Source organism: Musca autumnalis, unplaced genomic scaffold (genome assembly GCF_047663935.1).
Source record: "Musca autumnalis isolate F117 unplaced genomic scaffold, ASM4766393v1 scaffold_5, whole genome shotgun sequence".
NCBI classification, from domain to species: Eukaryota; Metazoa; Arthropoda; class Insecta; order Diptera; family Muscidae; genus Musca; species Musca autumnalis.
This window is the reverse complement of record NW_027412088.1, coordinates 186,171-200,356: the sequence shown is the minus strand read 5'-3', so window position 1 is coordinate 200,356 and position 14,186 is coordinate 186,171. Positions and strand designations below refer to the sequence as shown.

Genomic DNA, 14,186 nt, shown 5'->3' with positions numbered 1-14,186 from the left:
GTATGGCAAATAAAACAACGTGGAGACGGCAAGTTTTAGAAGAACTGTTGAAGGCGAATAAATAAAAAAAAATGAAAACTTTAGCTTTAAATAGAAATTATTGGAAAAATTTTGTTTTGATATGAAGATGGCTTTGAAAATTCATAATATGAAAATTACTAAATGGTGCAGAATTTGGAATATTTTGTTATCGTGTAAAGGGGTTAATCCCGATCCACACTAGCGTGAATTTCATTAAAAAATTTCATGGAATTAGGTGTTCTTAAATCAAACTCCCCACTACAGCAATTTTATGATTTTACTCTACTATGGAAGTCGATCTAGAGACGCATAATTTCATATCAAAATTTCAGTGAAATTACTGTAGCGTGGCCCGGGACTTAGCAGGAATTTTTGTAATTTTTGGCTTTGAAAATTCATAATATGAAAATTACTAAATGGTGCAGAATTTGGAATATTTTGTTATCGTGTAAAGGGGTTAATCCCGATCCACACTAGCGTGAATTTCATTAAAAAATTTCATGGAATTAGGTGTTCTTAAATCGAACTCCCCACTACAGCAATTTTATGATTTTACTCTACTATGGAAGTCGATCTAGAGACGCATAATTTCATATCAAAATTTCAGTGAAATTACTGTAGCGTGGCCCGGGACTTAGCAGGAATTTTTGTAATTTTAGGAGGAGGTTTCGGAAATTCTTGCTTATATATGTATTTATATGTAAAGTACTATAATTGGGTTTGAGGGAACTTATAGAGCCGAAAATGAGAATAGCGGTTGGTATATATGGTTTAAGGTTATATCCAGGTGTACGAAATGTACTAAATTTGGTACAATTTTTTATTGCATGAATGATGATCAGACAGCGGAATTTTATGCAACCCCTATTTTTGGTCCGATTCATGTCAAATTTTGAGACTGGGCATATTTTTGGCTTCTGATTACATTGCAATCGAAACATATGACATATGCAAAATTATGCAAAATGCATAAATTTTTGCATATGCAAAATTTATGCATTTTTCATATTTTCTTATGCAACAAATATTTCAATAATAGGTATAAAAATGTTTGTGTGTACAATTTTTCTGTTTAAATTTCTCTTCAAACAAGCCAATAAAATAGAGAAATGTATAACCACAGCAACAACCTTCAAAATACCGAAAATTGGGAGGTATCGGTCTATGGGGGCTATATGAAGGCCTGCACCCAAACTGACAAATTTTAGGTGGAAAGTTTTTTACCCCCAGGGAAGACTTAATACCAAATTTCAGCCATTTCGGAGGGATATTGAGGCCACAACCTTCAAAATACCGAAAATCGGGAGGTACCGTTCTATGGGGGCTATATGAAGACGTGAACCTATACCGTCAAATTTCAGGTGGAAAGTTTTATACCCACAGCGAAGACAAAATGCCAAATTTCAGTCATTTCGGTGGGATATTGAGGCCACAACCTTCAAAATACGGAAAATCGGGAGGTACCATTCTATAGGGGCTATATGAAGACGTGGACCTATATCGAGAAATTTCAGGTGGAAAGTTTTATACCTCCAAGGAAGACTTAATACCAATTTGCAGCCATTTCGGAGGAATATTGAGGCCACAACCTTCAAAATACCAGAAATCCGGAGGTACCGTTCTATGGGGGCTATATAAAGCCGTGAACCTATGCCGAGAAATTTCAGGTGGGAAGTTTTTTACCCCCAACGAAAACTAAATACCAAATTTCAGTCATATCGGTGGAATATTGAGGTCACAACCTTCAAAATTTGGGAGGTACCGTTCTATGGAGGGATAGCCCCCAAATTTCAGGTGGAGTGTTTTATACGCCCAACGAAGACTAAATACCAATTTTTAGTCATTTCGGTGGGATATTGAAGCTACAACTTTCAAAATACCGAATATCGGTAGGTACCGTTCTATGGGGGCTATGTGAAGACGTGGACCTATGCGGACAGATTTCAGTTGTAAAGTTGCATACCCCTAACGAAGACTTAATACCAAATTTCAGCCATTTTGGTGGGATATTTAGACCACAAATCCTTGAATATATTTTTGCATATGGTTTTGCATATGCTCATTTTATGCAGATATGTACAAATATGTCAAAATATGCACGATATGCAGAATATGCAAAAATTTCTGGGCATAATTCGTTTTATTTTTCAATAAAACGAGTTTCTGTCTAATCAGATTTTCTCTACGACCATCCTAACCAAATATGCATTTGCATAGGATTCCGCAGTCTAATGATGATATAGGGAGTTTTTTTGAAATGCGTACAAATTCTGAAATTTGGTATGAGGGTCGATGATGGCTGAAATGGTATTGGAAATACTACTAAATGGTACTAAAATTGTTCTTGGGTTTATTTTTTACAAGAATGTTTTACCTTCCGAGTACAGAAAGCCCTTAATTAAAATGTATCAAAAAATGTGGCTCGCTGTTGATGTGTAAGGGCTGTTTCTTGAAAATCGAACTAATGTGGTACGAACAATATTGTTTATTTGTTTTTTATATGTGTTTTTTATATTTGTCTACTGTCGACATCTACTTGGTACTGATTAAAAGCTTTGCTAATCTTCTTGATTAGCATTTTACATGTATATACATTTGCAACAAAATTTCACGTTTTAGAAAATTTCATTTAAAATATTTTTTGAAAGTAAAATTACGTATTTAAAAAATTATTTTATAGTTCATTGCTTCAAATATAAGAAAATAAAAAGTTTTGACAAGCTACATATGTATACAGCAACAACTTAAAAAAATATGAAATACATAACACGCCTTAAAGTTAATTGTCAAAACATATGCAACTGAACCAAGTCCAATGCAAAAAATCTTCAATATTTTTCCTCAGGGGAGTGGGGGATCGTACGAGAGAAGCGTGGACATGGATCGAAGTGTCAAAAGCTTTAATAGTAATAGCGATTTCGGCACATTTCTGCTGCGAGTTTAATAAAACTAAATAAAATAATTGCCAAAATAAACATAATTTTACTTTCAAAAATATTTTCTAAAACGTGCAATTTTGATGCTAATATATTGGCCCCACCACCTACTTGCTATTTTACTTTGCATCATTGTAAAGATGGGATTTTCTAATTTCATAGTCAGGCTTTGCTTTTGGAAGGTCCCCAACCAAACCTGTGATATTCGTTATTATAATTAAAATCGCAAAAATGAAAAGTTGGGTTTCATTAGCGACTATTGCGATATATTCGACAACCTCCTTTACTTCGTTAGAAAGGTGATACTTTCATTGTCTGGTTTCGTTTTTGGTATACGCCTTATATTAAAATATTTGTTTCGAATAAAACCTTGACTTTTTCTCCAAATAAGTTTTTTGCCCATTCCCCCCTGAATATTATCCGGCCATCACCAAAATCAGTAGTCTTCTTTCCCTCCAGGACCCCCATTAACCACCATTTCGAGCCGATCCTATCAAAATTGCTACCTCTAGCGTGATTACAAGGTTTAGATGGACGGACACACATAGCCAGATCGACCCAGCGCGTCGAGATATTCATGTTGGTATATAAGAATGGGTCTACGACCATTATTTCGCTGCGTTACAAACTTTTTGGCCAAACCCGTATTTTGATGCGTTTGTTGTGGATAAATTTAAGATCCAAAAAAATGTTACGTGCTAAATTATACAAAGGATGAATAAAGAAGAATATTTATAATATATCTGTGGTATGTATTGTAGAGTTGTGCCAAAGGAACTATATGGAACGACCTAGTTCACTTCGCAGTTCCAATAGCCCACATTTTTTCTTTGAACAAACTGCGTATACTTAACATCACACGTTATATTTCATGATGTTACTCATACGTTTTGGAACTAGTACAAGGAACTAGGAACTAGATTACCCAACTCTAAAGTATTGATACATTTATTGACACAATTTATTATCGCGTCATTTCATAAAATGTATAAAAGATTTTATTTCAGACACTTTTGAATGATCTGAAGGACACACGATCTCGAAGAAGCTACCATTGATATGAGGGAAGGGTTCCCGTTTTATCTTCGGAGAAATTCGTGTGTTATAGCCTTCATTCTGAATGATTTTTTGCTTTCAAAAATATATGTATATTCCTAATGTATATCGAAAATAGAAATAGGAATACAAATGCTCTGTTCCAGAACCTGCAAGAAGCTACTATTGTTTACTACGATAAAATTTTTTCTTTTATTTTATCGGAAAAAATAGTAAAAATTAGTAGATTCTTGCAGTACTGGAACAGACCAAAAATGTCTTTTTGAATCTGACACTAGTACTTAACTCTACCTGGAAAATAATAATAATAATTGTATCAGCTCCATAGAATGCATTTTTGAGTAAAATAAAAATAGCACTTCATTTGGTTATGCATGTATATACTAGACAAAATGAAGATAACATATTTATTATAATTGCCCCTTCTCACTGCTCGCAGAAGGTTGTTTTTGTATCTGATAAAATACATAATTATTTCTGTGACCATTGATCAGTGTTATAAATATCGAAATGTTCAAAGTAATGAAATAACAGTCAGAACCAGTAAACGATTAATTTCCATTTTGTTATTGGCTAAAACACTTTAGTGCTTTCTTCGTTGTTTATCAGTAAATGATAGCGGTGGAACTATGTTGTTTGTTAACAATAGTCATTAGGTAAATTTTATAATAAAACAATAACAACAACATATTTAATTGGTAGTTTCACTTAAATGACCTTCTGCAAAATTCTATCACTATAAGGTGGTACTCGTATTGTCGCCTTGGTCTTTCTTTTATCTAAACTTACAAATTCTTTCGAACATCCCAAATTTATGTAATTGACATGTATACATCTTGTATTGAAGAGACTTATCACAAAAGACTCCTACATCTAACAGCATAGATTGAAGTGTTTAAAAGCCTACTTACAACCACCTCATAAAAAAGGTTTTATTAAAATTTTCACTTCATTTATACCTCCTCGGCATAATCATTTCAGACCCCCCAGTATTTTATGTGGTATTGAAAAATATGGAACCATGTTTTGTTAAATTAAATAGGTTGGTATTAGCATTACTTACATCTTTAATAGTCTCCGTCAGCTTATCTTTGTTAAAATTTGGTTCATTTGGTGTGGGCAATAAGACATTGTCTCGATTGATAAGTGTATTTCCATTTTTCCCATTAGTTTCCGTAGCTTTTTCATTGCCTGCATCAAATGGACTTGATTTTTCATTCTCCTCCTTTTTAGCATTAGCCAACGCTGTGCTGGCTTCCGTTATTGTAGCATGACGTTCTTTATGGGCTGTTTCAATGCTGACACGTCCGTACTATTGGGAAGCAAAAAAAAACTTGATAAGGACAGTCTGAGCACTCCAATATAAAAACTTACTTCAAATATCCTGAGCAGCAGCTTGACATAGGATCTTCGCACACCAATCGACTTGTTGATTGCCGAAAGTAGTATAAGGAATAATATGAAGAGAGACGTCGCTATCCAGACTATGTCAATAATCGATGGTGCCAGAAAAAACATCTTCCGATGTTAGTAAATAAATAATTTGTCTAGATTTATGCTATGTACCCTTTGGCAGGACGATCTTTTATATTGTCTGTCGTAAAATGGAATACGCGCTTAACTCTTAATGTGTCAAATTAACAAATTAACTCTGTTGCAAATTCCAAATTCGGCAATAGGGATACACAAGTCGACTTTCGATTAATCGACTTTTGAGTTGGAAAAGTTTACAAATCGAAGTCGACTTTAGATTATAGAGAAAATCGAAAAATCGACTTTTTATGGTCGACTTTCGATTTTCCTATTCACGATTTTTAACCCACATAAAGCCACTGGTAACACAAAAGTTTGTACAAACCATGGTTTAATAAGAAAGGTTAGCTAAAGCTTTGTGTCAATTTAATTTTTTTCTTTCGAGTGTTCCTAAAACTTCAAAACAATATACCCATACTGTGTATGCATGGTACAATAAAGTAGAGGTAGGCCAGGTATGAAAATCACTGAGAAATGCCACCCTGCAGTCATGGCTTAAAACGTCAAATGGCATGGTACAATAATAATGGTAGATGTACCTGCATAGCTATCCCGTATTACAAAAACATATGGAACTTAAAGCTTCACTTTTTATATATTAAAAGTGTCATATAGTGTAAAAACATTTCTTAACTAGGCTCCAGAATATTCTTGTTGGAAAAGTGTTCCAAAAATAGCAAAAGTTCTTCCCAAACTTGTGACAGTGAAAAAATGTCATTCACTTATTTTCTACTTGACATGTTTGGCTAATCTGACATCGTGATTGCTGGTATCCGATTTGCAGATAAATGTCAGCAGAATTTTTACAAAAATTGCAATTTTTACATTCCCATACTTTTGGAACAAATTTAAATTAATATCAATATTTGATAAATTGTTCATTCGTAAGTTTTGCTAAAAAAATCAACAATTTGATTTTGCCACGCGAATACATATTTTTTGTCCTTGTTTTCAATTTTAAGATATAGTGTTACAGCAGAAGTTTTTTGTTGGAACAATTCAGCGATACATCTACCTTTATCATTGCATAATGTCAAAAACAGTACAAAATGTCAACCCTGCGTTTGGCAGATTAGGCCATACCTTTACTTTATTCTACCATGTGTGTGTTCTTTTTGAATAATATGCCAAACAATTTTTAATGATTTTTAAATTCAATGATTTTTAAAATTGTTTTTAGAACATTTGTATGGAAGAAATCCGTCAGCTTTGGATTGAAACAATCATTATATCATATTTGTTGGAATCTGTCCTTATACCCCGTTCGTACTATGGTGGATTTGGCAAATCCAGTCGATTTAACCCAGATATGCCCATTGCTTGATCGTGATCATTTTAAAAGTATTTGTATATTATTTTAGAAGCAAATGTGAAATAATAACAGTATGTTTATATGCTTTTTAAACATTTTTTGAAAAAAGTGTTTTTTGAGGCCACTTTTGGACACAGGGTTTTATCTTATAACTGAGAGTTATGGGACACAAAACATTTGACATATAGTCAAAAGACACCTTTTCGGCATCTAGTTAACGTTTTTTCGTAGTAGGCTCCACATCGTGTATGTTGTCGTTATAAAACTACCCAATAATTATGCTAAGTTTACATTTACGAAATTCACTCGATTTCATCTGTCAATTCCATAGCTCAAACGTTAAATGAAATCTCATCTGAAATCCATTGGATTTCATTTGACGTTTAACCTATGGATTTGACAGATGAAATCGAGTGGATTTCGTAAATGTAAACATAGCATTAATCGGTCATAACGCAAATCATTGTAAAAACAAAGCGATAGGTGGCAACTTCGATGAACTAGACCTCAAAACTCAAAAATAGTAGCTCAAAATAATGGAATCACATAATATCCCAAGAGCTACACACACTTTTGCCTCTGAGAACTCCATGAAAAACTCCTCCACCAAGAAAGAACGCGTATCCCGAATACGATTTGATGGGTCACTACCCCAGTCAGCATCTGCATACCCCTTAAGACTTTCTCCTGTTTGTTGATAGACTAACTTGAAATCAACGGTCTTCTTCAGATATCGTAAAATATGTTTGGTTGCTGTTTCATGTTCTTTATGTGGATCATTGTTTCATTGCGCTAGCTTTACGACAGAATGCATAATGTCTGGTCTGGTACAATAGACGACTGATACTTTGTAGCATCCACAGCTTCACATTCCTTATTGTTACACGTCGTATTGAAACTCACATCCAGCGGAGTTGAAGCTGGTTTACAATCTTCCATCTTGTGGCTTCTTAACAGCTCATTAATTAACTGGGACTGGTCTATAGCTATGGCTCCAAGATCACCTTCTCGCTCCATGCGAATACCCAAGAAATGTTCTAGAGGGCCCTTATCAACACATTCGAAATTGTCATAAATATATTCTTTTATCTCGTACATGGTCTTTTTATCTTGACTACCAATGATAAGGTCGTCTACATAGACTGCTATCAAGCTCAATTTACCTCTGGTGATTTTCTTGTATAAACACGGATCGTTCACACATGGAGTAAACCCGGCCTTCTTTAATACCTCATCCAGCTTCGAATTCCAAGCACGTCCCGACTGCTTTAATCCATAAATTGCCTTATGCAATTTCAACACTCGATCTGGATACTGTTTACTTACAAACATTTCGGGCTGCTTCATATACACCTCCTCAGTCAACTCGCTATTTAGATATGCGGTACACACATCCATCTGGTGTAGATACATTTTCTTTTCTACAGCCAATGCCAGCACCATCCTTATTGTCTCGTACCTTATTACCGGAGAAAAAGTTTCGGTATAATGTAAACCGTACTTCTGGCTACATCCCTTAGCCACCAATCGGGACTTGAACTTTTCAATTTCTCCGCTCTTATTTTTCTTCACGGTAAATACCCACTTCATGATACAATGATACAAGGTAAGCTCACGCTCACACCTCACAGAGTTGTATTCGCTTTGCCGTCCCTTCATTGACAAAATGATTTTGACAAACTTTGTATGTATATATTAAAACATACATATGTCAGTTATATTTACATTTCCAATTTCATAACCAATTTTATTATTTAAAATTTTCAGACAATTTGGAGTCGATATCCCTGTTCGTTCCTGCGGATAACTCTCGAACGGATCAGCCAATGTGGTCCAAATGTTGGTCTTCGTAATATTTTGTCCAAACTTTGTTCAGTTTTGAGGATGGGTATATGTCTTCTTCTTCCGGTACCACCCCCATAAACGTTCAAAATTATTGCTAATATGGTGCGTACAAAGAGAGTAGCCGATTTGGCTCATACGTTGCATATTGTAATATTTCTTCCTCCCATAGATCACGTTCGAATATGGACTAAACCGGTCCATTCTCCCACACAAAGTTTTTTCTTGGATCGTCATGAAATTTTTTGTAGCATACAGCACTTTGTCGTGGCCTAAAAGCTAAAAAAACCATTCTGGCACCAACTAAAATGACTGATGAGCGCTGTTACGAATTGAGTATCTGGTTATCCGAAATTTGAACATCTTAAAACTTCGTCCAAACTTACAATAAGTACGAAGAGGGTATATATCGAACAGTACAGTCGGGTACGCCCCTCAAAAAATGATCAAGGAACGTTTTGAAAATTTTAACAAAGGCAATATTTGTGGTCCATTTTACAGCGCTATGTGTTTCTTGGCCCATGCGTCCACACATATTGGTCCAAAAGCTTTAAAAAAATCTTACTTGTGACCTTTGCACATCGTAATATTTCCAGCTATCCCCAATAAAAAAGGCATAAGAATATATTTTTTGTAATTTGGCTGTTAGGCAAAAATACCATTTTTATTATTTATTTTTATTAATTTCTCCTTAGAGTTAAAATGGATTATAAAAGATATTTTGCAGATGAAAATAAATATATCAAAACGAATAAAAATATCTTTTGTTGACTTTTCTCATTTCGTACTCAGCGTGGAAAAACTAGTCCAAAGCTATGTTTATAGTTTAAGGAACTTTATACTAAGTTGCTATTTTCACTCCATATACAGTGACACAGAAAAGTATACATACACCCTACAAAAATGCAGTTTAGGCTAAATCGTTGGGTTTTTTACAGCAACAACTGCACTGTGTGGCTCCTTGTTGACAAAATAACCATAATTACACAAATTTATTTTAATCTAATACGTATATTTAATACAATTTAAAAAATTCAATTTTCACAACACAGAAAAGTATACATACACCCCAAGGAAATACGAGTATTATCGTAAAATTTATGGAATTAGCAGCAAAATTTATACATATTTTAGTTTTGGCGAATGTCTCTGGGTGTCTGAGATATATTTTAGAGAAAAGAAAATAATTTTTGGGGGTCAAATGCCGTTATTTAGGGTCAAATTTCTTATATACATCGTTAAAGCTGACCCTAGCTTAATTTTTTGCGTTTTTAGGTATTGTACTTTATAAAAAGCATAAAATTCGTATCAGATTGTAAATCTTGAGACTCAAGAAAGCTTTGGAGTTGTTTTTGTGCATAATATACCTTCCTGAACGTCGTTTAATGCACGTTTTTCCTCAAATTTCTCAGGAAGTTAATGTATTCCGCGGAATTCCTGGCTCAAATTACATACAAAATGCATTGAATTGCCTTGTAATATGGTCTGATACAATCCTTGGGCATTAATTGATTCAGAAATGTGATCTATTTTGTTACGAACCTGTTCCCAAAGCTTCTAAAGCAACAAAATATAAGCACTACCAAAAAAGCATGAATTTTGTACTGTGAACAACGTCGTTTTCGTATTATGATCATTACCGTTACTATAGGCGCGAAACGTTTCGTATAATTGTACATTTCTGAGTCAAATGATGCTAAAGGATTGTATCCGACAATATTACAAGGCAATTCAAGGCCATCTATATGTAATTTGCACCAAGAATTCCGCGGAATCTATTCACTTCCTGAGAAATCTGAGGGAAAACTTGCATTTATCGACCTTCAGGAAGGTATATTATGCACAAAAACAATTTCAAAGCTTTCTAGGGTCTCAAGATTTGCCATCTGATACGAAATTTGTGCTTTTTATAAAGTACAATACCTAAAAACGCAAAAAAATTAAGCAAGGGTCAGCTTTAACGAGGTATATACGAATTTCGACCCTAAATAACGGCATTTGACCCCAAAAAATTATTTTCTTTTCTCTAAAATATATCTCAGACAAACAGAGACATTCGCCAAAACTAAAAAATGTATAAATTTTGCTACTAATTCCATAAATTTTACGATAATACTCGTATTTCCTTGGGGTGTATGTATACTTTTCTGTGTTGTGGAAATTGAATTTCTTTAATTGTATTAAATATACGCATTAGATTAAAATAAATTTGTGTAATTATGGTTATTTTCTCACCAAGGAGCCACACAGTGCAGTTGTTGCTATAAAAAACCCAACGATTTAGCCAAAACTGCATTTTTGTAGGGTGTATGTATACTTTTCTGTGTCACTGTATGTATGTTCCAAACTCAGTTAATGCACAATACGTTTAGATGGTCGCACTTTCGTATATCTTGCACTGATATGGAATGGAGGGCAATCGTTGATTGTAAATTACTTAGGGGAGAAGGAATATAAACATAATTTTTTATCCTGATTGTTATCACATATTTACGACTTACTTTAAGCCTGCATTCCGCAGCCATTTACACGCGAGAAAGCCAAAGGGAGCTTCTCTTCCCACTCACTAATTGAAAACCCATGCACTGACAACAATGTTTGCTCAAATTGTTGTTGTTTCCAACCTTTTGCAGCGATAATGGATTGTTCTGTTTTTGGGTGTTACTAAAAAGACGAAACGACTAACAAGTCAATGCCGGAGATTTTGCGGAAGACACGGAGCAAACTTTCATCCTTGTAGTATGCGATGAGGGGTCAGCGACAATGTCGCATGGAAGCGTTGGGATTTGTACAGTTACGAAAAATTTCCAAAACAGGATAATTACCTAAAAGTAGGGATATTTAATTCGTTGGCTTTAGTTACCCCGTTGCAAATTATTAAAAACTTTATAATGGAGCACTTACCGAAGGACTAGAATGCTTATAACATAAAATTCAAAAAATAATTTTTCCAAACAGGCAAACTGCAGATTGATCTGTTTTCGAAAAGACATATTGGCTATTCCAATCGCGATTCAACAGAGATTTAGTGACCTGTAAATATATACATATATAAATATAAACTCATTCATCTTTGCTTCAAACCAATAACTTACTGGTTTGTTCGCTGATGACTGTTACGGCACATCAATTGGCTAATGTTAGCCGTAGAGAATCCGGTAAGAAAGAACCCACTGCAGTCGGATTGGTGGATATCGTTGATAGCTTTAGCATAAATGGGTGCCTTGAAACTGCTGGCAAGCAAAGGCCGTCTTCCTTCATTTGTTAATTCCTTTCTATATACATATATGGTGCCATTGGTCTCGCAGTGGCTAAACTCTGCAAAAACACGGATAACAATAAAAAACATTCAAACATTCATTCAATCACACTACTTACCATTTTCTTTTGCCAAAATTACGAAGATATTTAATACACACAAAATTTTAAGAAAATGTACACAAACAATTTTGTTATTGTTGTAATTGACATACAATAACAAAAACAACTTTCATATTGTTTCGAATGCATGGTTGTATTTGGCAGCTCAAGGACGGGCTTTTCTAATGAGATTACCTTCTTATTCTGCCATGTACCCACTTGCACCCTATTGGGTTCTTATCAGCTGGCTTTTCCACTAAGGACCACGTCCTATTATTTAAAAGTGCGTCATACTCACTCCTCATAGACTGCATCCATTCCTTGGAGTGCTCACCACTTAACGCCTCCCTCACGGATTGTGGAATGGTAATATCATTCTTATATCTTATCATAGCATGATGAAGCTCTTCCCCTTCTTCTGCTTCGCACTCTTCGAATCCCCCTTCTTCGGAATCGCTCTCTTCGAATCCCACGAACTCTTCCTGGACGGCCATACTGTCATCCATTACTTGGCTCTCTGTTTGTGGACACACCAACAAGTCTACAGTATCAACTAAACCGTTTTTCTCGTTGTCTTGGGAGTTCTTTTTCGGCATCTGTTTGTCGATAAACATAACATCACGTTTTTCCACAACAGCACGTTTCTCTTGGTCGTAATTTCTATATGCCTTTGCAGTAAGCGAGTAGCCAACCATTATGTACATTTTTCCTTTAGCGGCGAACTTCTTATGACTTGTCTTATCCAAACCCACGACTGCCTCACCAAAAACTCGAAGATGTTTGACGTTAGGCTTCTTACCAGTAAATGCTTCATATGGTGTCACTTTCTCAAACGCCTTGGTTGGACATCTGTTCCTTATATATACCGCCGTAGCTACTGCTTCCGCCCACAAAGCATTTTCCAAACCGGACTGCAACAACATTGCTCTTGACATCTCCACGATTGTCCTATTGGCTCTCTCGGCCACTCCATTCTGCTGTGGCGTGTATGGCACCGTCAACTCACGCACGATACCATTCTTTTCCAAAAATGCATTAAATTCTTTTTTTACAAATTCGCGGCCGTTATCGCTTCTTAAGATTTGTATCCTTTTTCCCGTTTGACATTCAGCCATTTCTTTAACATTGCTCTTGACATCTCCACGATTGTCCTATTGGCTCTCTCGGCCACTCCATTCTGCTGTGGCGTGTATGGCACCGTCAACTCACGCACGATACCATTCTTTTCCAAAAATGCATTAAATTCTTTTTTTACAAATTCGCGCCCGTTATCGCTTCTTAAGATTTGTATCCTTTTTCCCGTTTGACATTCAGCCATTTCTTTAACATTGCTCTTGACATCTCCACGATTGTCCTATTGGCTCTCTCGGCCACTCCATTCTGCTGTGGCGTGTATGGCACCGTCAACTCACGCACGATACCATTCTTTTCCAAAAATGCATTAAATTCATTGTTTACAAATTCGCGCCCGTTATCGCTTCTTATGATTTGTATCCTTTTTCCCGTTTGACATTCAGCCATTTCTTTAAATATTTTAAATTTACTGAGAGCTTCGTCTTTACTCTATAAAAAATACACAAAGATTCGTCTCGATTTATCGTCAATAAATGTTATAAAATATCTTGAACTTCCCAATGAGTCCGTATCGAATGGGCCACATACGTCTGTATGTATTCTTTCAAGTATATTTTTCGCCCGCGTTTCACTGCTCTCAAATGGCTTTACACATATTTTGGCTTTCATACATATTTCACACGGAATATCGTTAACGTCTTTTAATTCATTCATACCGATCACCATATTATTTTTTGCCAACTGTTGCAAGTTCTGAAAGTTTAAATGACCGAATCTCTCATGCCACATTACCGCGTTTTCGCTGTTTACCCGAACAAAACATTTCTCTTTTTCACAGTTTATAATATACCATGGCCCAATTATAGGTCCTCCGGCAAAATCAGATGATTTCGATTTGAGCTGTCAAAATTTATATTTGTCATTTGAATTCGCTGTGAGGTATTGAAATGTCGAACTGTATAGAAACAGGTATATGTATCTCGAAAAAAGAAAACAAATAAACTTAATGTTGTACATGTAAAATGTCAACATTTGTTGTGTTTGTATGAGAA

General features: G+C 35.2%; 1 protein-coding gene across 2 annotated transcripts in view; it reads right to left on the bottom strand.

The window, feature by feature from the left end:
* Gpat4 (Glycerol-3-phosphate acyltransferase 4) overlaps window positions 1-5,734 on the bottom strand; it is a 40,318-nt gene extending 34,584 nt beyond the window's left edge. The window contains exons 1-2 of one of the 2 annotated variants that reach the window (XM_073957433.1): window positions 5,388-5,734; window positions 5,077-5,325 (exon numbers count right to left, since the gene is read on the bottom strand). In XM_073957433.1, coding sequence (XP_073813534.1) covers window positions 5,077-5,325; window positions 5,388-5,531 — 393 coding nt within the window. In that variant the 5' untranslated portion in view covers window positions 5,532-5,734. The remainder of the gene's footprint in view (window positions 1-5,076; window positions 5,326-5,387) is intronic. The other variant, XM_073957432.1, reaches the window with a different exon arrangement.
* Window positions 5,735-14,186: the final 8,452 nt, after the last annotated feature.